The 23823-nt window shown below is 39.3% G+C and overlaps 1 protein-coding gene across 1 annotated transcript; it reads right to left on the bottom strand.

Annotated features, from left to right (window-relative positions):
- Positions 1-10185: 10185 nt before the first annotated feature.
- Positions 10186-11691, bottom strand: LOC108451091 (uncharacterized). Its single transcript, XM_017748824.1, has 2 exons — positions 11164-11691; positions 10186-11094 (listed from the first exon to the last, which is right to left on the bottom strand). The coding sequence occupies exons 1-2, from the start codon at positions 11689-11691 to the stop codon at positions 10186-10188; spliced, it is 1437 nt and encodes a 478-aa protein (XP_017604313.1).
- Positions 11692-23823: the final 12132 nt, after the last annotated feature.

The following is a 23823-nucleotide window of genomic DNA, read 5'->3' as shown; positions in this document are numbered from 1 at the left end:
GCGAGCTATATTAGCCACCGAAGTGACTCTCTGTTAACTCCCAACCTAACCTCCAACACACTATGTATTTTTAACATAAAAAAAGTGCTAAGTTATAACATAGCTTCAGAATCATGCCATACATAGAGTGTAAACAAGCGAACTTATCAAATATAATAGAGGAAGGTTGACATGTCACCTAAGTAGTAAAACTTAAGGGTACGCATGCAAGATATAAATAGGGTATTTAAAATACGCACTTTCAAAAATAATTACAAGTACATGAAAGTTATTATTACAATTTGCACCAGAAATTAGGTTTACATACATCATACAACATAGGTTCACATCACCAAGTAACATATGACTTTGCACAACAAATTAAAGCATAAATTCGCACCAAAAACATGGGTTTGCATAATATAGTGGTTTGCATACTTCCTAAGCTCTCACATAAAATTACAACATGGGTTCCCATACAAACAGCTTTACAATAATGGAAATCATTCATGCAAGGTTTTTTAGGCTTAGGTACGTTAAGTAGAAAGGTTAACGCTTCTAAAGGTTCACAGGCATATAAGGGTGGCATAAAATAATTCTTCACAATAAAACTAGCAAGTATATGATATTACACATACTTTTTCAAAGTTGAAAGAATACACTATGGAACACATATAAGAGAAACTAAAGAAACATTAAACTTTATTCAATCTGAGAAGAAATAACAATAAAGGTTTAACTTTACGGTTTGTAAAATAAAAAAAACTTAAAATTTAAGGAAATTGTTTCAATAACTGAATCAAATTATGATAATTCTATCCCATATAAATAAAACCCCATCTTCTATTTCCCAAGTCCATTGATACCTGTTCAGGGATGAGCCTTGCCAAGTCATCTACCTCGCCACTGCTATCATGACCTATGTTCTTGTGAAGTAAGAGAGGAGTGGGTAAGTTCATTGCAAACTCAGTGAATAATCAGGAATCATCAAAGTATGTTTGAAATATAGAGCTTATAATGGAAAGTAGATTTAGTCTAAAAATCATATTGCATGCTGGGTTCATGGTGGAGCTGCGAGACCCAGTTCATAGAACTTGCTTGTAATACAATCATATAAGTTTGAAAACAATTTCACATGTACTTACTGAAAATTATACTTAAAAACTTAGGTTATTCTTATTTGAAAATGAATCTTATATAGCATGAAACATGCTTACATACTAGTCTTATAGGAAAGGCTGAGGAACTTAAAATGTTCTCGCACTTATCTTAACTTACTTATTTTGTCTTATGTTATCTGTTCTTATATGTTGGATATGCGGATCTCCTTCTAACGCTTCAAAATGACTCAAAGAGGCCTTAGCATGTCCCATAAGTGTAGCATAAGCTAAACACTCTTTTGTATGCCAACATGTCCCATTGAATGGAGTATAGCTCAGCATTCCCTTATCTCTCCACATGCCCTAGGGCCTCAACACAAAATTCATAAAACTTTTAGATGAGTACTCACAATCCTTTGGTATATCAATAAATCCAACATAAAAGTTCACAAATGAGCTTCCATAGAAACTTATCACATAGAGCTTGCATAAAGAGCTCGTAAAAACATAGCTTATAAAACTGTACTTTTAAAACAAGCTTTAAAACATAGGTTCGAATAGGGGCATGCATAAAACATACATTTAAAAGATAGATTAAAACATAACTTGGAAACACATCTTGAAAGAAGAGTATCGAAACTTTATAAAACATATTTTTATAAGAAAAGCTTACTCTTGGAACTTTAGTTTTCAAAACAAAGTTTTTGGAAAAAACATAACAGTTCGCGCACAAGTTATGAACCCTAAGCATTCATACTGAAAAACATGATAGTTAGCACACTTATGACAGTTCTTAACCACTCACTAATTCAACTAAGAATTTAAACAAGTTTAGCTTTGCTTTTATCCTTGCTAGTAGATGGTTCATCTGGTTCGCAACATAAACATACACACATTACTTAAACATACAAAGCTTACAGAATTCACACACACAAGCGAACCTAGCTTTCTGGATAATCAACCCTAATAAGACAGAGGCTTACCTTGGTCGCTACAAACTTAGTTCAGAATAGAGACTCGAATATAGAATATCGATGAGAGAATTTTCGAGGAATTAGGGCTCTATTTATAGGCACTAAGTGTTTTAGTGATCCTAGGATACCTTGCTTGACTTAGGAAACCTTAGTTGATTTTGAAGAAGGTTACTTGAATGAAAATTATCCTAGATACAAATTATATTAATTTCCTAATTTGAGTCTAACTCAACTTTTATTGGTAAACCCCCAGTTCGCAACTCAATTGATGAACCCCAACTCATCAAACAAACTAGCGAACTTGACTTTATAATGAATTTGGGGAACCCCTTAACTACATTTCTTGGCATACACCACTTCACCAAATCTCTTGGAGAACTCCTTATTGATGTACTTTTGGAAACCTTTAGTTAGTTGAAACATTGGCAAACCCTTACTTGTGAGGCCAAATCTTCTAGGCCTTATCACAGGATCTTATAGCCATAGTCTAACTATGGTCCTTCACTTCAGCATCCCCATGTTTTTTGTTCCGACAGACTATCTGCGATGCCATAACATCTTTCAACTGTGGTCTTACATGATATAACCACGTGCTTACCATTCCTGTGGACCATTACGTGTTTAGTGTCTCATCGGACTATCCCATGTTTAATGTCTCATTGGATTGTCTATGATGTCGTAGTGTCTTTTAACTAGCGTTTTACACAGTATAAGGATGTCATAGCTTCTTTTAGCTATGGTCTTAATCCTGTTTACCATGATGTCATAACATCTTTTAGTCATGGTCTTATTTATATTGTCGAAACCTCCTTTTAGAAGGCGAAAAGGTATTTTGAAAACGGGAGTCGCCACCAACCTTTTAAAGTGTGATTGGATCACTTTATAAAACATTTTAGTCTACGAAATTATGAGAAAGTGAGTTCGGGAGTCGGTTACGTACGAGGAAGGGTTAGCACCCTCGCAACGCCCAAAATTGGTACCAAATTGAATAATTTTGTCTTAATGTCAAGAGTTTGAAAGAACTTAAAAATGAGATCTCTTTTAAAACCGTAATAATTTTGAGTAAAAAAAATCAAGATTCTTTCGTTTCAAAAGAATATAAATATCACATCCAGCATGATTGGACACGATATTCTTAAACTTTCATAACTAAAATCGTCTTGTGATTTTCAAAACTCATCTAGAAGGATTTTTTAGGCATTTAGACAGACGGGAAATCGTAACCCAGCATGTTAGGGCACTACTTCCCGAATTCCTAATTACCAAAAACATTGCCTTATTTTTTTAAATTCTTTTTGGATCGAATGAAATATAAAAGTTTTTTAAAGTGATGATGCATTTAACATATTACAAAGGATTAATAAATTAACTTACATAATACCTTCTTTAACCTTCCATGCAAATATAATATATAAAAATAAAGAATAATGGCATAAATTATACAATATACGTTATCATTTTATGCATATATAATCATAAATAACATAAATGTACATGCATTATCGTCACATGCAAAATACAACATAGCGCATAATGAATACAACAAATATAAATTGCAATATATATATATGATAATATTTTATGCAGTGGGTTAAAAACCCTCATCCCTTCAAGCGAAACACAGGTAACCTCTTCTTCCTTTTAAATATCAACAGTTTTTTGAAAAAACAATTCGTATACTCGTTGAAAAATAAATAACAGAGTATGAAATTTAAATCACCTTTTTAAAGAAACTGCTTGTACTTCTCTGAATATTCGTATATTTTTTCTCTTTTGTATATATTTCGTATGTATCAAAAAAAAAAACCCTAATTACAAATCTGAAGAAAAGCTTTATAGCCTTTAGACTATGCATGTTTAGGAAAGAAATCTTTGATTTCTTTCCTTGCTTGTTTCAGTTTATCTACAGCTATTTGGTTTCCTTTTCTGCTCCATTTTTCTTTTCCGTGTCTGTTGGTTTCTTTTTTCTATCTTGCAGGTACCAAAAATTCGGCGAAGATCGCATTGTGGATGCGAATCTTGCCTAGTGACCATAGGACGACCTTTACTGCGAAGATCTCGGCACCGATGGAGGTACAAAGGTCAGTGGTGAGGCCTGAGATCACGGCGCACTGATGGTGGTGATGTTTAAACCATTGGATCATTGTGAGGCGAACGACAGTGACGTTCGGAGTGCCCAAAGCCTCTGGTTAGTGCTTTGATGGGATCTCGTGTGAGGTGACCATCGATCTGACCAGCATTAATGAGGGCTAGCTGGGGTGACGTGAGGGGACAAGGCTATTGATGGCCCTTGCTTCGGGAGTTGGAACGGCTTTGACGTGGCGAAGCTTCTGGAACTGCTCCTGCGGCGCTGAGGTTCCAAGGAAACCCTAAGGTTTCCTGCTGGTGTTTTAAGTCATTGGGCCTTTTGGGCCCAAGTGATTTGGGTCTGTAATAGATTGGTTTGGGTAGTGGGTCTGTTTGTAAGGGTTATTGGGTTTGGAATTTTTAATGGACTTTTAAAATAAATAAATATTCATTTATTCATTTATTTTTTGTTTTTTGTTTTTGGTTTTAAGGCTCGGGCAGATTTGGGCTGCTACAGCTGTCCCTCTTTGCTCATTGCTGTGTAATAGGAATCGAGCAAAGACTTATAGACAGACCAAATTTGCCCAATCTTATCGGATCCTTGTCTTCAATCTGTTCCTTGCAAACTTAAGACTGTCATGTTGATATTTCGATCTGCTCTCCGTCGAACAGAGAGACGCCAAATTTGCTTCTTCGATTTGTTTCCTAGCAATACAGAGATGCCAAATCATCTTAGATTCGCTTCAGCGTAAACATGTGAGAGCCAAATTTGCTACGCCTTCGATCTGCTCCTTGTAAATACAAAGATGCCAAATCATCTTGGATCTGCTTCGATGCAAAAACATCTGAAGGTTAGATCTGCTATGTCTTCGATCTGCTCTCTGTTGAATATGGAGATGCCAAATCTGTTTCTTCGATTTGTTCTCTGACAATACAGAGATGCCAAATCATCTTAGATTCGCTTCAGCATAAACACGTGAGAGCCAAATTTGCTACGCCTTCGATCTGCTCCTTGTAAATACAAAGATGCCAAATCATCTTGGATATGCTTCGATGTGAAAACATCGAAGGTTAGATCTGCTATGTCTTCGATCTGCTCTCCGTTGAATATGGAGATGCCAAATCTGTTTCTTCGATTTGTTCTCTGACAATACAGAGATGCCAAATCATCTTAGATCTGCTTCAACGTAAACATCTGAAGGTCAGATCTGCTATGCTTTAGCTTGTTACCCTACTGCTTAGGGGGTTAAGGCGCATCAATCTTCATTGTCCCTTGAAGGACATAACCTGTATAATGTGTATGAGTTCATGCCTAATGATTAGGATGCTATGATCAAAGTGAGTCAAATGCTCCTAATTAAACCTGTTGTAATGCAAAATGTTTATGAATATGACCCCTATTCCAGAGGTCACCACTCATTCCTTCGTTGAAGTTTATCCTTATTTCTCTCGAAGTATCATTCCTACTCAGCCTGTGGGTTTGTACCATTCTTCAAATGCTATGGCCCACCGAAAATGTCTATAAGATGATCCTCTCTTAGGATTGAATCATTTGATTTGTCCAATCATCATTTTGGACTAAAGAAAGAATTTTCTCGAGTTCTTTCAAACCTCACTTACGTGAATTCCTCGAAAAATTGTTCTATTTTAGTTTCTTGTATTATCTAGAAATTTCCAGAGTAATAAGCAAAAATTCATTTGTGAAAATTATTTAGTCCATCTATCATTATTTTAATGCAACATAATTTAAGAATAATGGAAGATGAATTTAATCTTGAGAATAATTAGATTTGAATGAATTTGTTAAAAATACAAAGGAAATTAATCTGATAGCCTATCTTTGAGAAGAAAGAGAATCTAAAGATAGCAAACAGGACAAAAGTTAGATGCCCTAGATATCGCCGCTTGAGCGTCTATACATCAGCTCCATGAAGACTTTCTTGAGTTTAACATGTGTTTAAAAGATCCAAAGTACTTTGTTGATGCCCCGAATGCAACGCGCTTCGCTCTTTGTTGAATCAGATATAGCAAGATTACCGTGTGCTCTTCAAAATTTGAGCTGCCCTTTCGGGTTTTCAACTCAAAACCCCTTTGGTCACAAGGCGGCCTTTGTGAGTTTTCACCCTGAATTCTCCTCTCCTTTAGACAAAGTACTTTTTGACTGAGTCTGAATTCACTGGATTGGGTAAACTCTTCCCATCCATTTTCGTTAAGATTAATGCACCCCTAGAGAAGGCCTTCTTCACGACATACGGCCCTTCCCAATTCGGCATCCATTTTCCTCTAAAGTCCTTCTGAATGGGAAGGATCTTTTTCAGCATAAGATCCCCCTCGTGGAATTCTCTTGGTCGCACTTTCTTATCGTAAGCTCGCATCATTCGCATTTGATACATCTAACCATGACGAATGGCCCTTAGCCTCTTTTCCTCAATCAAGTTCAACTGATCATATCGCGATTGTATCCATTCAGCTTCATCCAACTTTATCTCTGACAAGACTCGGAGAGACGGTATTTCCATTTCAATGGGTAACACTGCTTCCATCCCATAAACTAACGAGAAAGGAGTTTCCCCAGTAGAGGTTTTGACAGATATTCGATAGGCAAACAGTGCAAACTGTAGTTTCTCATGCCAATCTCTGTAAGTCTCAGTCATCTTCCCTATTATCGTCTTGATGTTCTTGTTGGCTGCTTCTACTGCCCCATTCATTTTTGGATGATACGGAGAAGAGTTATGATGCTTAATCTTGAACTGATTGCAAACTTCTGCTATCGTTCTGTTGTTCAAGTTCAATGCATTGTCTGATATGATCCTTTTAGCCATCCCATACCGACAAATGATCTCTTTCTTCAATGATCGACTCACAGTTGACTTAGTAACATTCGTATAAGAAGCAGCCTCCACCCACTTCGTGAAGTAATCAATAACCACAAAAAAAAGCGATGCCCATTTGAAGCTTTTGGTGATATTGGCCCAATGACATCCATGCCCCACATGGAAAAAGGCCATGGAGAAGTCATAACATGTAGAGGTGAAGGTGGTACATGAATCTTGTCTCCATAAATCTGACATTTATGGCATTTCTTGGCGTAGTTGATACAATCCCCTTCCATAGTAGACTAATAATATCCAAACCTCATAATTTGTTTAGCCATCGTGAAACCATTAGCGTGTGTCCCCACAAACACCCTCGTGAACTTCTTTCAAGATTAACTTAGCTTCCACGGCGTCAACACATCTCAACAGTACTTGGTCCTTTCTTCTTTTGTACAAGATGTCCCTATCCAAAACGGAGTTGCCGGCTAATCTCCTTAAAGTTTGCTTATCATTTTCAGTTGCCTGTTCTGGGTATTTACGATCTCTCACATATCGCAATATATCCTGATACCAAGGGTTATCATCCTTTTATTCTTCCTCAATGTTACAACAGCAAGCTGGAGCCTCAAAGATACTCATGTGAATGGGTCTCATCTCCTCCTCTTTATTTGCTTTAATCATTGAAGCCAAGGTTGCTAGAGCATCTTCCATCTGGTTTTCGTCTCGTGGGATATAATTGAAAGTGATGTCATCGAACTCCTCAAGTAACCCCAAAACTACATTTCGATAATTGATCAATTTAGGATCCCTTGTCTCCCATTCTCCTCTAAGCTGGTAAATTACCAACGCAGAGTCTCCATATACTTCCAAGGTTCTTATTCCTCGCTCTATAGCCGCTCGAAGTCCCATGATGCACACTTCATATTCGGCCATATTGTTTGTGCAATCAAAATCCAACTTGCACGTGAATGGATAATAATCGCCATTTGGGGATACCAAGACTGCCCCAATTTCATTTCCCACCGCATTGGATGCCCCATCAAAGCTCAACTTCCAAGGATAATCCTCTGTAGTTGCTACACACATCAACTCCTCATTTGGGAAATCAAAATTCAACGGCTCATAGTCCTCTAGAGCTCTACTAGCCAGAAATTTCACTATCGCGCTTCCTTTTATAGCCTTTTGGCTCACATAGACTATGTCAAACTCTAAAAGCAAAATTTGCCACCTCACCATTCTCTCATTCAAAGCTGTTGACTCCATCATATACTTCAAAGGATCAAGTTTTGAAATAAGCCAAGTAGTATGATATAGCATGTACTGTTTTAACCTTCGAGTCATCCAGATTAAAGCACAACACAATTTCTCAATTGGTGAATATCTCATCTCACACTCTGTGAATTTCTTGCTGAGGTAGTATATCGCCTTCTCATTTCTTCCCGACTCGTCATGTTGGCCAAGCACACATCCCATAGAATTACTAAAACTGATAAGTACAGAATTAATGGTCTATCTGGACTAGGCGGAGATAACACTGGAGTATTTAACAAGTATTGCTTAACCTTATCAAAAGCATCCTGGCATATCTCATCCTAAGTACCTTGGTTGTGTTTTCTAAGGAGGCAAAATATAGGATACATTTCTCGGTTAATTGTGAAATAAACTGAGCAATATAATTCAATCTTCCAAGAAAACCCTGAACTTCCTTCTGAGTACGTGGTGGAGGTAATTCTCGAATGACTCTAACTTTGTCTGAGTCAACTTCTATTCCTTTTCGCTGACCACAAAGCCTAATAACTTCCTCGACCTAGCTCCGAAGATGGACTTTGCCGGATTAAGCTTCAACTAAAATTTCCTTAATCTTAGGAACAAATTCCTCAAAACTTCAATATGTTCCTTCTCTGTTCAAGATTTAGCAATCATGTCATCAACATACACCTCAATTTCTTTGTGCATCATATCGTGGAATAAAGTCACCATAGCCCTTTGGTATGTTGCCCCTGCATTCTTTAGCCCGAAGGGCATTACCTTGTAACAAAAGGTGTCTCATAATGTTATAAAGGTGGTTTTATCCATGTCCTCAGGATGCATGTTTATCTAATTGTACACTGAGAAACCATCCATGAAGGAGAACAACAAATATTCCGCTGTGTTGTCTACCAAAGTGTCTATGTGTGGCAGAGGAAAATTATCTTTTGGGCTAGCTTTGTTCAGATATCTGTAATCAACGCACATTTGTACCTTCCCATCCTTCTTAGGGACTGGTACAATGTTAGCTACCCATTCAGAGTACTTCACCTCTTGTAACAATCCTGCATCGAACTGCTTCTTGACTTCGTCCTTTATCTTCAATATGATATCTAGCCTCATTCTTCGCAACTTCTGTTGGACTGGCTTACAATCCTGTCTTATTGGAAGACGATGCACCAATATCGGTATTTAACCCTGGCATATCTTGATAGGACCATGCGAAGATATCCTTGAACTCTCGTAGCAACTCAATCAGTCCTTGCCTTGTCTCCTTGGTAATATACGTGCTGATTTTCACCTCTTTCCCTTCCTCTAGGGCTACATTCTCTATTGCCTCTTTTTCATGGCGCATGATTTGTTTCTCCTCCTATTTTACCATCCTCAACAGATCCGGAGACACATCACAATCCTGGACATCTTCAAAATCCTGAAATTCCTCTAAACACATGTCTTGCTCGCGAGAGAAATCAGGATTTGTAATATCAGTGCTCATGTCATTGATATCTAGGGACCTATGAAGTATAAAGAATATACAAAGAATGAATGAATTTAAGAATGATTATTTATGTGCTATGAATGAAAGAATAAGAATTGCAAAAGTTTAACGGAATATTGGTTGATAAAAATGAAACAATACTCGTTCAAATTGATAAAAGTTATGTTTTATTAAAAAAATAATAGATAATCGTAAGCCCATTCCAAAATGTAATCCTATTACTTCTAGGCCCTAGAGTAACAAAAATGTTTCGAGAATTACTTTGAAAAATTCCTAAAGACTATAGGAAGTTCCTCCGCAGTCCAATTGTTCAGAGAGCTTCCCGGCTCGTAAAGGTGAATGCCCTCAAGGTTTCCTTGCTCCGATCCTTCATTGTGTATAGCATTAATCTGATGACTTTCTTTTATAAGTAACCCTCCCGGTATGAAGGTTTGGGATATTGGAGGGAATGTCATCGGCTCCCACTCCACTTCTCTTCCATTAAGGCGGGCCCTTCTTCTCTCTTAGCTCTTCTCAACTTCCTTCCTGCTTTGCTTATAGTCTGGCTTGAAGCCCAGACCAAAGCGATCTCTCTTCTCTTTCAGTTCTGGGATTTGAGTCCCTTCTTGTAGGTATTTTCCTAACCCTCTTCCTGGTAAGGCTCCCTTTCCCACCATCATTTGTAGAGCCATCCTCATGGCTCTTGCTATCTTTGGCACTCGTAGCTCACTCCCTTCTGAAATGAAGGTTGCATTCACAAATTCTAAGGAGTGAAAGGTACACTCAATAGACTCTTCGTCAGTCTTGACATAAGGGACCTTGCTAGTGACTGCGGCTATAATGTCCTCCTCCACATTGATGGTTACTAATCGTCCATCCGTCACTAACTTTAATTTCTGGTGCAACGATGAGGGCACCGCTCCTGCTGAGTGTATCCATGGCCTCCCTAATAAGCAATTGTTAGAGGGTTTGATATCCATCACCAAGAAGTGTACTTCGTATATACTCGGCCCAATTTCCAAGAGGATGTCAATCCTTCCCATCACCTTCCTTTCTGTACCGTCGAAGCCTCTTACCACATTTTGACATGTCTTTATGTGAGAACCGTCAATGGGTAATCTGTTCAATGTAAACAATGGTAAAACATTAAATGCCGATCCATTATCGACGAGTATGCTTGGGAGTGTGCACCCCTTGCATCGAGTGGTGATGTGCAAGGCCTTAGTTGACCCCCTACCCCCCGGTGGGATTTCATCATCATTAAAGTAGATGAAATTATCCGCACTTATGTTATTCGCCAACCGGTCCATCTTGTTAACGGATATGTCATGGGTGACATATGTTTCGTTGAGCACCTTTATCAATGCATCCCGATGCACCTCAAAACTCAAAAGTAAAGCCAATACTGATATGCGAGCCGACTGCCTACGCAACTGCTCGACCACACTATACTCACTATACTTAAGGAACTTTAGAAATTCCTCAGCCTCCTCCTCCTTTACTGGCTCCTTGGCAGGCACTTCAGCCTCTTTCTCCTTCTCCGCACTAACATTCATTATTTTTGTAGGCTCCTCTCTGACGCCCACCGTATCATACTGCTTCCCACTCCATGTATGGGAACCCTCAACTTGTACATCCCTAGACGTACTGGCTATACTCTCCTCCTCCAGGACTGTCACACTGCAGTCATAACTCCATGGTACCCTCTTGCTATCCTTATAAGGGAAAAGCGTAGGCTCATGGATAATGACCTTAGGCACTGTTTGTGCCCCCACTTCATTATTCCCCAGTACGGAAATAATAATCCTTGGCCGGCTAGTTCTTTTTTGTTCATCCTCCAGCACACATACTTGTTTTTCCCAAGAGCTACCTTCAAAAATTTGTAGCTCTTTGTTGTCTATAAAGCCTTGCACCAAGGCCTTGAATTCTTCACAATCTTGAACTTCATGTCTTTCTTTCTCATGGAACTCACCATAGTTCCTTGTTTCTCTTCTCTCATTTTTAGAGGTTAACATACCTCTCTTCATCATCTCCTCCTAAATCACCTTCATAGGCATCCTCACTTCAGCGACATCTTCCTTCATTCTCCTTTCACTGGCTTCGCCAATGGCATTCACTCCTTGATCACTATGATTTGGCAACGGGTTTTCAGTATTAGGGGTATTGTCGAACTTCACTACCCCCATCTTAATAAGCCTCTCTACAGCCTTCTTAAAATCGGTACAGTTTTCGATCGAATGCCCTGGTATTCCAGCATGGTATTCGCATCTGGCGTTTGCATTATACCATTTGGGATATGGGGGCTGTAGTGGTTTCAAGTGAAAAGGAGCAATAGCATGTGCATCGTATAAGCTTTGATAAAGCTCACGATACGTTACGGGATTGGTGTGAACTGCATCCTTTTAGAATTTTTCCTTGTACCCGACTCTTGCCTTTGAGAACTCTGTTGCTCAACCACAGTTGTTTTAGGTTAACCAACTGTGATTGCCTTCGTGTTGAAGGTGCTTGTGTTATTCACTTCACTATCCTTTCTCCTTGGGGCCAATCTTTTGGTCACTTCCCTCTCGATTTTGCCACCCCTTATGGCATTCTCGATCTTCTCTCCCACCATGACTATATCCGCAAAGCTTTTAGTAGTGCTCCCAATCATGTGAGTAATGAATGGAGCCTTTAGAGTGTTGATGAACAACATGGTAGTCTCCTTCTCTAACAACGATGGTTGAACTTGCATTGCAACCTCTCTCCATCTCTGTGCATATTGCCTAAAATTTTCATTAGGCTTTTTCTCCATGTTTTGCAACGTGATCCTATCCGGAGTCATGTCAGTCTCATGATTGTATTGCTACATGAAGGCTTGTGCAAGATCCCTCCATAAACTTATTTTGGCCCGGCTCAGTTGATTATACCACTTGGTCGCTGCCCCAACCAAACTATCCTGAAAACAATGGATCAATAATTGATCATTGTTTACATAACCAGTCATCCGTCTGCAGAACATGGTAATATGGGCTCCCGGGCAAGTAGTCCTATTGTACTTCTCGAATTCCGGCATTTTGAACTTATGGGGAAGCACCAAATCTGGGACTAAACTTAAGTCCTTAACATCCATTCTCTGACGATTATCAGTGTTTTCTAGTGCCCTAAATTTCTCCTCTAACCATCTACAACGTTCCTCTAATTGCCTTGATGATTCAAGTCTCATTTCTTCCCTCTCAGCTACATCTAGATCAGGTATAACCAAATTGGCAGGATTGTCTCCAGGATTGAATCCTGAACCAGTTTGAAAGTTTATGGGTATTCTAGCATCGACTTGACCCTGTTGAGGCCTTATTGTGACAGACAGCCCTCGGCGATATACCTCAGGTTGGGTCTGTACGTGAGGTGGAGTGAAACCAGGAGGATGACCCTCGTTATCCTCTTCAGTGGTAGTCATAGGGGCATTTCCTTTATCTGTTGTTCCCCTCAATAGCTGAGCCATCTCAGCCATCATATTCCTTTGAGCCTCCAACATTTGATCCTTCATCTCTTGTTGGATTTTTGCCAATTACTGTTGTAACTGCTCTTGCATTTCTTTCTGAATCTGCTCAAGTCTTTGATCCATATTCTTTTACTTAGCGCGTGTACCGTAAGGATGTGTTGCTTCTAGGTTTTCTTTCCCTTACTCTCTTTCTCCCTATTAATTTTAACTAATTAGGGTCTTTCTATAAACTTGAATGCATATGATGTGATGAGATGCAAATGCATGAATGCTAAAAGATATCGATTCTGATTCAGTTTCTTTTTAGAAAACGTTATTTAAGAAACAAAAATCTTTACACAAAACGGATTACAAATATGCCTTTGCCCTCAGGCCCAAGGTTTTAACCCTATCCAACAACAAATCTAACTCTAGACCTCTATCTGACACTGACTCATATTTTGTACTCAATACATTAACTTGTGCCACTAGGTCTTGCAAATGATCAGCAACTTCTCGAATCTGGACTATAGCTTCTCCTATGAGATAATCCCTATCTCCAACTTGATCCTGAAGATGATGAAGTTTTCCCTTCGACTGTTCATCTCTTACCTTGAGCTGCTCAATCCGTAGCTCACAGTCCTGTAGTGCTGCTTCCAACCCTCCAATATTGTGCTTCATTTCCTCAATCTTATCCAAGCTTGCCTTTAACTTGATCGCAGAGTTACGACTTTGGTGATGATGAAGAGATCGTCCAAGCTCAGCCACCTTAGTTTTTAATCCTTGATTTTCCTTCTCTAGGACCTGATTACGTGACTGCATCTCTTGGAACTTCTTCTCTTAATACTTGGTTTTGGCTCTTTCTTCTTGAATCTCTTGCTACCACTGCTTTGAAGATCTCCCTAATCCGACCCTTTTCAATGTTACCTAGGCCTTATTGTAGAGGGTCTTTAAATCATCTCGATCTTCCTCGATCATTCTCTTTTCCTTTTTTACCTTCTCGACTTCCATCTTTTGAAAATTGACGTCGAGACTCAAGCACATGTTTTCCTCTTCGAGCTTCTCAATCCTCTTTTCAAGCTCCGAATTCTTTCTCTCGAACTCTTGCTTCATAACCTCCAACTCTGATGGAATCACTCGTAAGCGCTCCTCTAATGATCGAGCCACCTTCAAAATCGGCCTAAGGACATTATCGTTGACTCTCCTACTAAACCACCCTTTATACTCAAGGGTTGACGTCGAGCCTTCGGTCAAGATCGTCATACAGAAAGGCTTCTTCCAAGCCTCAGAAATCTCTCGCATCCTCTTCTTATAGTGATCTCCTTTATAAGAGAAATCACTCTGAGCTAAACCCTGTATAGCCAATATGAACTGCCTCGCTCGATATTGCCTTAGAACAAGCAATGGTGCATATCCAAAGACTCCCAAATTCTCGCAAGGACCCAATCAAGAGGCCACACAGTAAAGGACTTCACTAGGAACCAACCAAGGAACTTTCCACATAACATCTTCCTCTCGAAGATTCTGAAGAATATCTATCCACCTCTCCTCTGAAATGTCATCTCTCCTAGGCATGTCTACTGCTTCCTTTAAGGGAGAATAACCCTCAAAGAATACTCGGCAAGGAACCTTATCAAGCTTCCAGAAGTGGCTATGGAGCCAGACTAGCAACACTTGCGCACATCCAATAAATCTACCATCCCCGGCCCTCTGACATGTACTCAAAGATCTAAATGTCTCAGCTAGGATTGCTGGTACCGGTGTATTCTGCTTACCAACGCGATCAAACAATTTTACGACTGCCTCATCTATGTGCCCTAAAGCCTTTGGGAAAATCACCATGCCGTAAATACTCAAAGCTAGGACGTCGACCCTTTTCTTTACGTCTGGATGTGTCAATATCAAATCTCTCAAAACGGCCCATGGAACGCACTTACTATCACCTTTTTGCTGTACATGAGCTACAGCCCACTGCTCACTCATCCCAGTAATCATTACCAACTTCTTCGCAAAATTTGGAAGGCTAGCAAACCTAACATAAGCCTTGTGACCCTGAACCCTCGGGCAACGCAGTAAAGTCGTATACTCCTCCAAAGTAGGTACAAGATCAACATCACCAAATGTAAAGCAACTATAAGTAGGGTTCCAGAACTGTACCATAGCTCAAAACAAGTGCCTATCTACTTTGACGTCTAGCAAATAGGGAAGGTCTCCATAATTCTGATAAAAAAGCTGCTTAGCCTCGTCATCCCATTGGGCCCAAATGCCTCCCAACTCCTGAAACTCATTCTGCGTCGAATTAATACGGGTGAAGTCCCATAACTCTAATGTATACCCCTCAGTAACACTATCTCCTTTCTCCAACTGGGTTTTCTCTAACCAGGTACAGACAGAGGCATTGTCCTCCACTTTATCAAGATATTCGTTCCCCATTACAAAACTTTCTAACCCAGAAATCGAACCGTGAATTGATACCTTTGAATGTAATGATAGCAAAACAAAATAAATTAGTATCGTTTAAAAGTATAACAAACAAACACTTATATAGGTAGTTTACTAAAAGTTATCACCATAATTCCTAGGGTAAGCACTTAAAGTTCACTATATGAGTTTCAGTTCTAAAGTGAGGGTACCTGAACCAGCAGATTCCTCGGTCCTCACCCATTATAGGCTCATATAGACCAAGTTCAGTTCAGGGGGACACATTTCCCTATGGCCATGCGGAGATGAAAATTTCACAAAGACATAGGTACAGTATCCTGGAAGTAATCCACTAGCTCATACGGTGGTGAAAACTTCACGAAAGCGTAGCATCTCACTCCCACTTAAAGGTGCGACCACAGCGGTCATGCTAATGCAATTTGCGAAATCAAAGTAACAACATATGTAGCAAACACATGTAAAATGATCAATATTTTAAAATTTTCCAGACTTTTGACATTAAGACACAAAAAATCAATTTCTTGGCTTGACTCTCTTATAATTCCCCAGCGGAGTCACCAAGCTATCGAAACCTCCTTTTAGAAGGCAGAGAGGTATTTTGAATATGGGAGTCACCACCAATCTTTTAAAGTGTGATTGGATCACTTTATAAAATATTTTGGTCTACGAAATTATGAGAAAGTGAGTTCGGGAGTCGGTTACGTACGAGGAAGGGTTAGCACCCTCACAACGCCCAAAATTGGTACCAAATTGAATAATTTTGTCTTAATGTCAAAAGTTTGAAAGAACTTAAAAATGAGATCTCTTTTAAAACCGTAATAATTTTGAGTAAAAAAAATCAAGATTCCTTCGTTTCAAAAGAATATAAATATCACATCCAGCATGATTGGACACGATATTCTTAAACTTTCATAACTAAAATCATCTTGTGATTTTCAAAACTCATCTAGAAGGATTTTTTTAGGCATTTAGACAAATGGGAAATCGCAACCCAGCATGTTAGGGCACTACTTCCCGAATTCCTAATTACCAAAAACATTACCTTATTTTTTTAAATTCTTTTTGGATCGAATGAAATATAAAAGTTTTTTAAAGTGATGATGCATTTAACATATTACAAAGGATTAATAAATTAACTTACATAATACCTTCTTTAACCTTCCATGCAAATATAATATATAAAAATAAAGAATAATGGCATAAATTATACAATATACGATATCATTTTATGCATATATAATCATAAATAACATCAATGTACATGCATTATCGTTACATGCAAAATACAACATAGCGCATAATGAATACAACAAATATAAATTGCAATATATATATGATAATATTTTATGCAGTAGTAACTTAAAATAACATAAATAATTTATTTCATGCAAATATATAAAACAATAACACGAAATAACAAATAATCTATGAAAATTTAACCTACTAAACAATATCAAAATAAAAGAATTCAAAAATAAATAAGCAAATTATAAACATACAAAATAAAAATCAAATAAAATAAAAATAAAGATGTTTAGAAATATTTAGAAAAATATATGAATGACAAAGGAAAACCTTTTTTAAAAAAAATTAATATGTATATACCATATTATAGGATATAATAACAAAATAATGTACTAAACGTTAATATTACACATATTTATTTAATAATAAAATAAAACATATGTAATTAATAAGCGATAAAATAATATATATTTTATAATAACATAAAAGTGATGTAAGATGTAACACCCAAACCCGGCCCAGACGTTATGGCCGGATCTGAAGTGCCACATTGGAGTTGAAAACCCACGTTCCGTTTTGGTGTTTTAAAAACCATATATTTTGTTGAGTTAACAGTGTATGGAAGCTGTGCACCAGGTAGGTATTCGAGACAGAGGAGGTGAGCCATGAAGGCTGCTTAAGTACCAAGCTCTTTGATTGGATCCAATCCTAGACATGCCCACAACCATTGCCACACTTTGTTAGATCGTGTTTAAATTTGTTTCAAGTGGACGTCTTTGATAAATCGATTAATCGTGGCGTTGAGATATTTTGAAAACAAGTATCATTTTGAAAACACATCCTAAGTCTAGCCCATTTTGAATAATTATCAACCAGGTTTAAAGTTATTAAAAATAAAATAATCCCGAAAAGAAATAAAAGAAAAGTTAAAATGGCCTTATTACAACCCAAAAATAAATAATAATTAAAGGAAATTCAATTAAAACCAACGCTTATTTAAAAGTCCAAAGACGATCACCGTGGCTACTCTGAATCCCCTTGGGCCCAAGTCCCCACATCAAGGCTCACCAGCGAGGTTAAGGAGAGGGGGTGAGTTTGGAAACTCAGTGTGCAACAAGCCCCTTTCAGAGCCCAAAACAATAACAACCTGTTAGGCCTAAACCCAAATCCAATCTCAACATGCACTGGGCCGTAGCCCTTTTCATATTTCATATTTCATAACACTGGGCCGAAGCCTTTTAATATTTCATATTACTAGGCCGAAGCCTTTACTGTAAACGGTATGGCCCATAGGCCCATTTCAAAATCACATGTAATGTCAATGAGAGAATGTAAGCCCATTTGGGGAGACTACTCAACCCACCATCCGCTACTCTCCACCCGTACCAACCAACACACCATGTGGGGATTAACTCGACCCACCCCGCCATAACTTTCCCTTTGGCAAGATAGTGCTTTATCATATAACCGAGGCCTAGCCTCTTTTAATAATCAGGGCAAAGCCCTTTTAATAATCGGGCATAAGCCCTTTTAATAATCAGGGCATAAGCCCTTTATCATAACTGGGGCATAAGCCCTTTGTCATAACTAGGGCATAAGCCCTTTTACACTTCCTCCATCCATATAAAAACCCAACCCAATGCATTTATGAATACATCATGTGCATATCATACATATCATGTGCATAGCATACATGTCATGTGCATATCATACATACCATGTTTACTAAAATCCCATGTATCAAAATTTACGTTTAAACCTTAGGGGTATAATGGTCATTTTACTTAGGACAAAATGGTCATTTTCATATTATAAGGGTAATATCGTAATTTTACCAAAAATTAGGATTTTTCCATGTTCATCATCGATTACTAACTATTCATTTGTTTAAGCAGTAACTTCGGCCCACTTTTAGCGAAACCGAGTTATTGGGCCTAAAACCCTAATGGGCCCTACTTAGCCGATTTTGTCATCTAGGCCCATTTAGCCTATATCCATAACAAGATAATAGGTCTTAACATGCAATTTAACATTTCGTTTTCTACCAATTTACCCAAATGGGCCCGAAAGCCTATTGGGCCCTATTACAGCCCCTCGAGGCCCAACTTATCGTGAATGCCAAAAATCACGAACTTACCGTTTCCATTGTTCCCGATCATCATCTCATCAATTCTAACTAACTAGTGAGCGTTCGCTTGCTCACAAGTCCTCGAAATGCCAGAATTTCGGCATTTCGGCTTTTCGGCATTTATCGCCTTAAGCTATGAAAAAGGGTTCGTTACACACCTGTTTGGCGATATTCCTCGACGAGATCTCCTACACGATTTCTCCTATATTCCACCATTAATAAATAAGCTACCATTAATTGACCCAAAATAAGAACCATCTTATATTAGTACTTACACATTCGGCCACCATCCAAAATGGCCTTAAGAACCTTACCTTGTCGATATTGATTGACTAGATCTAGCCACTCCGGAGATCCAAGCTGATTCAAGTCGACACTACGTCTTGCTAATCCTCCACTATAGAAATCATAAAAATATTAAAAGAAGAACCCCCAAAAACCTATACCCATATTCGGCCACCTCCTTAAATTATAGGGTTTCAGCTTTTGCCAACAATTACTCTAGGAGTCATTTAGAGTTTGAGCACTTACCACAATCTTTCTTCTCTTGAACCCGTACGCCTAAAAGGTAAAGGAAATGAACACCAACAATTGAAAAGGAAAGAAAAGGTTGCTGGTCACAAAGAATCGGCACGCTCCTATCTTCACTGATTTCGACTTTTGCGGTATTTCGGCAGAAGTAGAGATAAAGGAAAGAAACAATGGGTGAATGGAGGGAATAGTGGGCTGGTTTGAAAGAAGGAGAAGGAAGAAAAGATGGAAGAAGAGATGGTAGATTCGACTGTAAAAGAAAAAGTGAGAAAAAGACTAATCCTCCAAGGAGAAAACGGCACACAAATACCTAAGTGCCGAAAATCCCTAACTAAACCCCTCTGCCAAAAATCCCCCCTCCAATCTCCCTTATTCGGCCAACTCTATCTTCATATCAAATCCCTAAAATCTCTCTCCTTATCTCTCCTTAATCCATGCATTTGACTTGATCCAAACTCTCTTCTTACAGAATCCACTTGGGTTCCAACACTTACCCTTCCTGCACATAAAGATAAAAACCCCTATTTGCCAACACAGGGAATCGATCCCAGGTCTTCCTCTATGCTCCACATGCTACCTTTTTAGGAGCTTAGTGGCGTTACCCTTGCCACTTTACCAGAGCTCTTTTTGTGTTACATTTCTTCGACAACTTTTCCTAAGGTCACCTAGCCAGGACCCCTAACTCCTAAGTCCAAAATTTAAAAATTCTACCGGGTTTTGGCCAACTCATGGGCCTTCCATAAGCCCATTTACATACCCAAATTATGAATTCCATAATCACATACTAAATTTTAGAAACTTACTTAATATATCAAGAATCGTGAAAAACCTGAAAATCAGGATGTTACAACTCTACCCTCCTTAAAGAAATTTCGGCATCGAAATTTACCTGATCCAAACAGTTGAGGGTACTGCTGATGCATTGCCTCTTCGGTCTCCCAAGTAGCTTCTTCCTTGCCATGGTTCCTCCAAAGTACCTTCACTAATGGGACTGACCTCCTTATCAACACCTTGACATCGCGATCAAGTATTTGCACAGGTTCCTCTTCAAATGTCAAATCCGATCGTACCTCGATTTCTGCAACTGACACGATATGAGTTGGGTCAGAACGATATCACCTTAGCATGGACACATGGAAAACGTTGTGAATACGATCCAGTTCTGGAGGTAACTCTAGCTGATAAGCCACCGGCCCTATCCGCTTAATGATTCGGTAAGGCCCAATAAATCGTGGGCTCAACTTACCCTTCTTACCAAATCTCAATATCTTCTTCCAAGGCGAAACTTTCAAAAAGACCATGTCCCCTACCGCATATTCAATATCCTTACGCTTCAGATCGGCATAAGACTTTTGTCGATCCGCCGCCTCTTTTAACCGATTCCTGATCACTTTAATCTTGTCTTCAGTATCTGCTACCAACTCTGGCCCAAGTATTTGCCTTTCCCCCAATTCTACCCAACAAGTAGGCGAACGACACCTTTGCCCATATAGTGCCTCATATGGAGCCATCTGAATACTTGCTTGGTAACTGTTGTTATACGCGAACTTCGCCAATGGCAAATGGTCCTCCCAGCTGCCTCTAAACTCAATGGCACAACCCCTCAACATATCCTCTAAAATCTGAATAACCCTCTCTGACTGTCCATCCGACTGAGGGTGAAAAGCCATACTGAAATCCAATCGCGTTCCCAATGCCTCATGCAACTTCTGCCAAAACCAAGATGTAAACCTTGGGTCTCGGTCTGAAATTATCGATGCTGGCACACCATGCAACCGTACTATTTTCGCCACATACAATTTGGCCAACTTCTGAAGTGAGTAATCGGTTCAGACAGGTATGAAATGAGCAGATTTCGTGAGTCTATCCATAATCACCCAAACCGAATCCTTCTTAGAAGGTGTCAATGGCAACCCACTTACAAAGTCCATAGTTACCCTTTCTCACTTCCAAAGTGGTATCTTTACCGGCTGTAACAATCTCGAAGGTAGTTGATGCTCGACCTTGTTGACATGTCAAACATCTCCCTACAAATTCGGTCACTTCTCGCTTAAGCCCAGGCCACCAATATTGCTCTCACAAGTCTCGATACAACTTACTCCCTCTTGGATGCATAGCACAAGGTCCCTTATGTGCCTCTTTCAAAATCATCAACCTCAATTTTGAGTCTTTCGGCATACAAATTCTTCCTCGAAAACAAAGAACTCCCTCACTATTTAACCCGAAGTCAGGATTCTCCCCCTTCTCAACTTGCTAAAACCGAGAAACCAACGACTCGTCCTCTAACTGTTGCTTCTTAATCTGTTCTACTCAAGTCGGTCTTACTTGCAACTCAGCCAATAAACTTCCATCGTTATACAAACTTAGACGAGCAAACATCGCCTTCAACTCTTTCACAGCCCTTCGACTTAGCGCATCAGCCACGACATTTGCCTTACCTGGATGGTACTCAATCGAACAATCATAGTCTTTTAACAACTCTATCCACCTTCGCTGCCTCAGATTCAACTCCTTTTGAGTCAGTAAGTACTTAAGACTCTTGTGATCCGTATAGATGATGCATTTCTCCCCATATAAGTAATGCCTCCATATCTTAAGTGCAAAGATTACCGCTACCAATTCCAAGTCATGCGTAGGGTAGCTCACCTCGTGCGGCTTAAGCTGTCGTGAAGCATAAGCGACCACTTTACCCTCCTGTATCAACACGCAGCCCAAACCTACATGTGACACATCGCTGTACACAGTGAAATCCTTACCAAACTTTGACTGAATCAACACTGGCGCTTACGTCAAAACCTTTTTCAACTTCTCAAAAGCCTATTGCTGCTTATTTGTCCAAACAAAAGGTGCTCCCTTCCTTATAAGTTTCGTTAACGGTGCTGCCAACACAGAAAATCCTTCCACGAATCTCCAATAATAACACCCAACCCCGAAAACTTGGATCTCTTACCGACTTCGGTGGCTTCCATTCCAAAATTGCCTCAATCTTTCAAGGGTCCACCTTGATCCCCTCAGCAGAAACAACATGTCCCAAGAAGGTAACTTCTTTCAGCCAAAACTCGCACTTACTAAACTTTGCATAAAGTTGCCTTTCTCTTAACACTTGCAGCACTACACGAAGATGCTCATCATGCTTCTCTTCCATTTTTGAATACACCAAGATATCATCAATAAAAATAACTACAAACCGATCCAAGTATGGTTGGAACACCCGATTCATCAAATCCATGAATGCCGCCGGTGCATTAGTCAACCTAAAAGGCATTACCAGAAACTCGTAATGACCGTATCGAGTCCTGAACGCCGTCTTATAAATATCCACTTCTTTAACTCTTAATTGATGATATCCCGACCGAAGGTCGATCTTAGAAAATACCGAGGCTTCTTTTAATTGGTCGAATAGATCATCGATTCTTGGTAAAGGATACTTATTCTTGATCGTCAGTTTATTCAACTGCCGATAGTCAATACACATTCGCATAGTCCTATCTTTCTTCTTTGAAAGATGCAGAGTTCATACGGGAAACACTTGGTCTTATAAACCCTCTATCATTCAGTTCCTGTATCTGAGCTTTCAATTCTACCAAATCCTTTGGTGCCATCCGATAAGGCGCAATGGACATAGGAGCTGTTCCAGGTAATAAGTCGATTCCAAACTCGACTTCTCTGTTCGGGGGTAATCTAGGAAGTTCATCTGGGAATACATCCTGAAATTCCTTAATGGTCCTAACCGACTCTACCGTTATATCCTCAAGTTCAGTTTGACTTACAAGGGCCAAGTACGCCTCACAACCTTTCTGAATCAACTTCTCGGCTCTTAAAGCCGAAACAACATTGGACAAATAATCCCTTCGTTCCCCTCTGACCATTATCTCCTCATCTTCAGCAATTCGTAGTACCATCCACTTTGCAGCACAATCCAACATCACCTCATGCTTAGTTAGCCAGTCCATTCCCAAGATAAGATCAAAATCCCCAAATGGCAGCTCTTTCAAATCTCCTTCAAAGATTTTATCTTGTGTCACTAACGGTACTACCCTAAAAAGTTTATCTACCTTAACCGAATGTCCCAATGGACTTATCACCGATACCCCACTCACAGTCTCCTCAAGAAGCACATCCCAAGCCCCAGATACATCACAAGCTACATACGAGTGAGTGGAACCCACATCAATCAAAGTAGTGTAAGGCATGCTATGAATGAAGAACGTACCAATTATAACGTCAGGAGCGTCACCCTCCTCACGAAGTCGTGCAGCATAAACCAACGCCAGCTGTCGGGCTTCGGCATGTCCAGCACCTCTGTCAGGTGCCCCACGTCCTTATCCATTACCATTGCCACCTCTACCTTGCCCACGA

Source organism: Gossypium arboreum, chromosome 9, assembly GCF_025698485.1.
Source record: "Gossypium arboreum isolate Shixiya-1 chromosome 9, ASM2569848v2, whole genome shotgun sequence".
Classification (NCBI taxonomy): Eukaryota; Viridiplantae; Streptophyta; class Magnoliopsida; order Malvales; family Malvaceae; genus Gossypium; species Gossypium arboreum.
This window is presented reverse-complemented; position numbering and strand designations above follow the sequence as displayed.

What these genes read in the sequence shown, in the direction of transcription:
- LOC108451091 (XM_017748824.1), bottom strand. Translation starts at nt 11,691, where the DNA reads ATGATGAAGAGAGGTATGTTAACCTCTAAAAATGAGAGAAGAGAAACA. An exon ending in AAGTGCCTGCCAAGGAGCCA is followed by an intron (nt 11,095 to 11,163) that starts GTAAAGGAGGAG and finishes GTGGTCGAGCAG; the next exon opens with TTGCGTAGGCAGTCGGCTCG.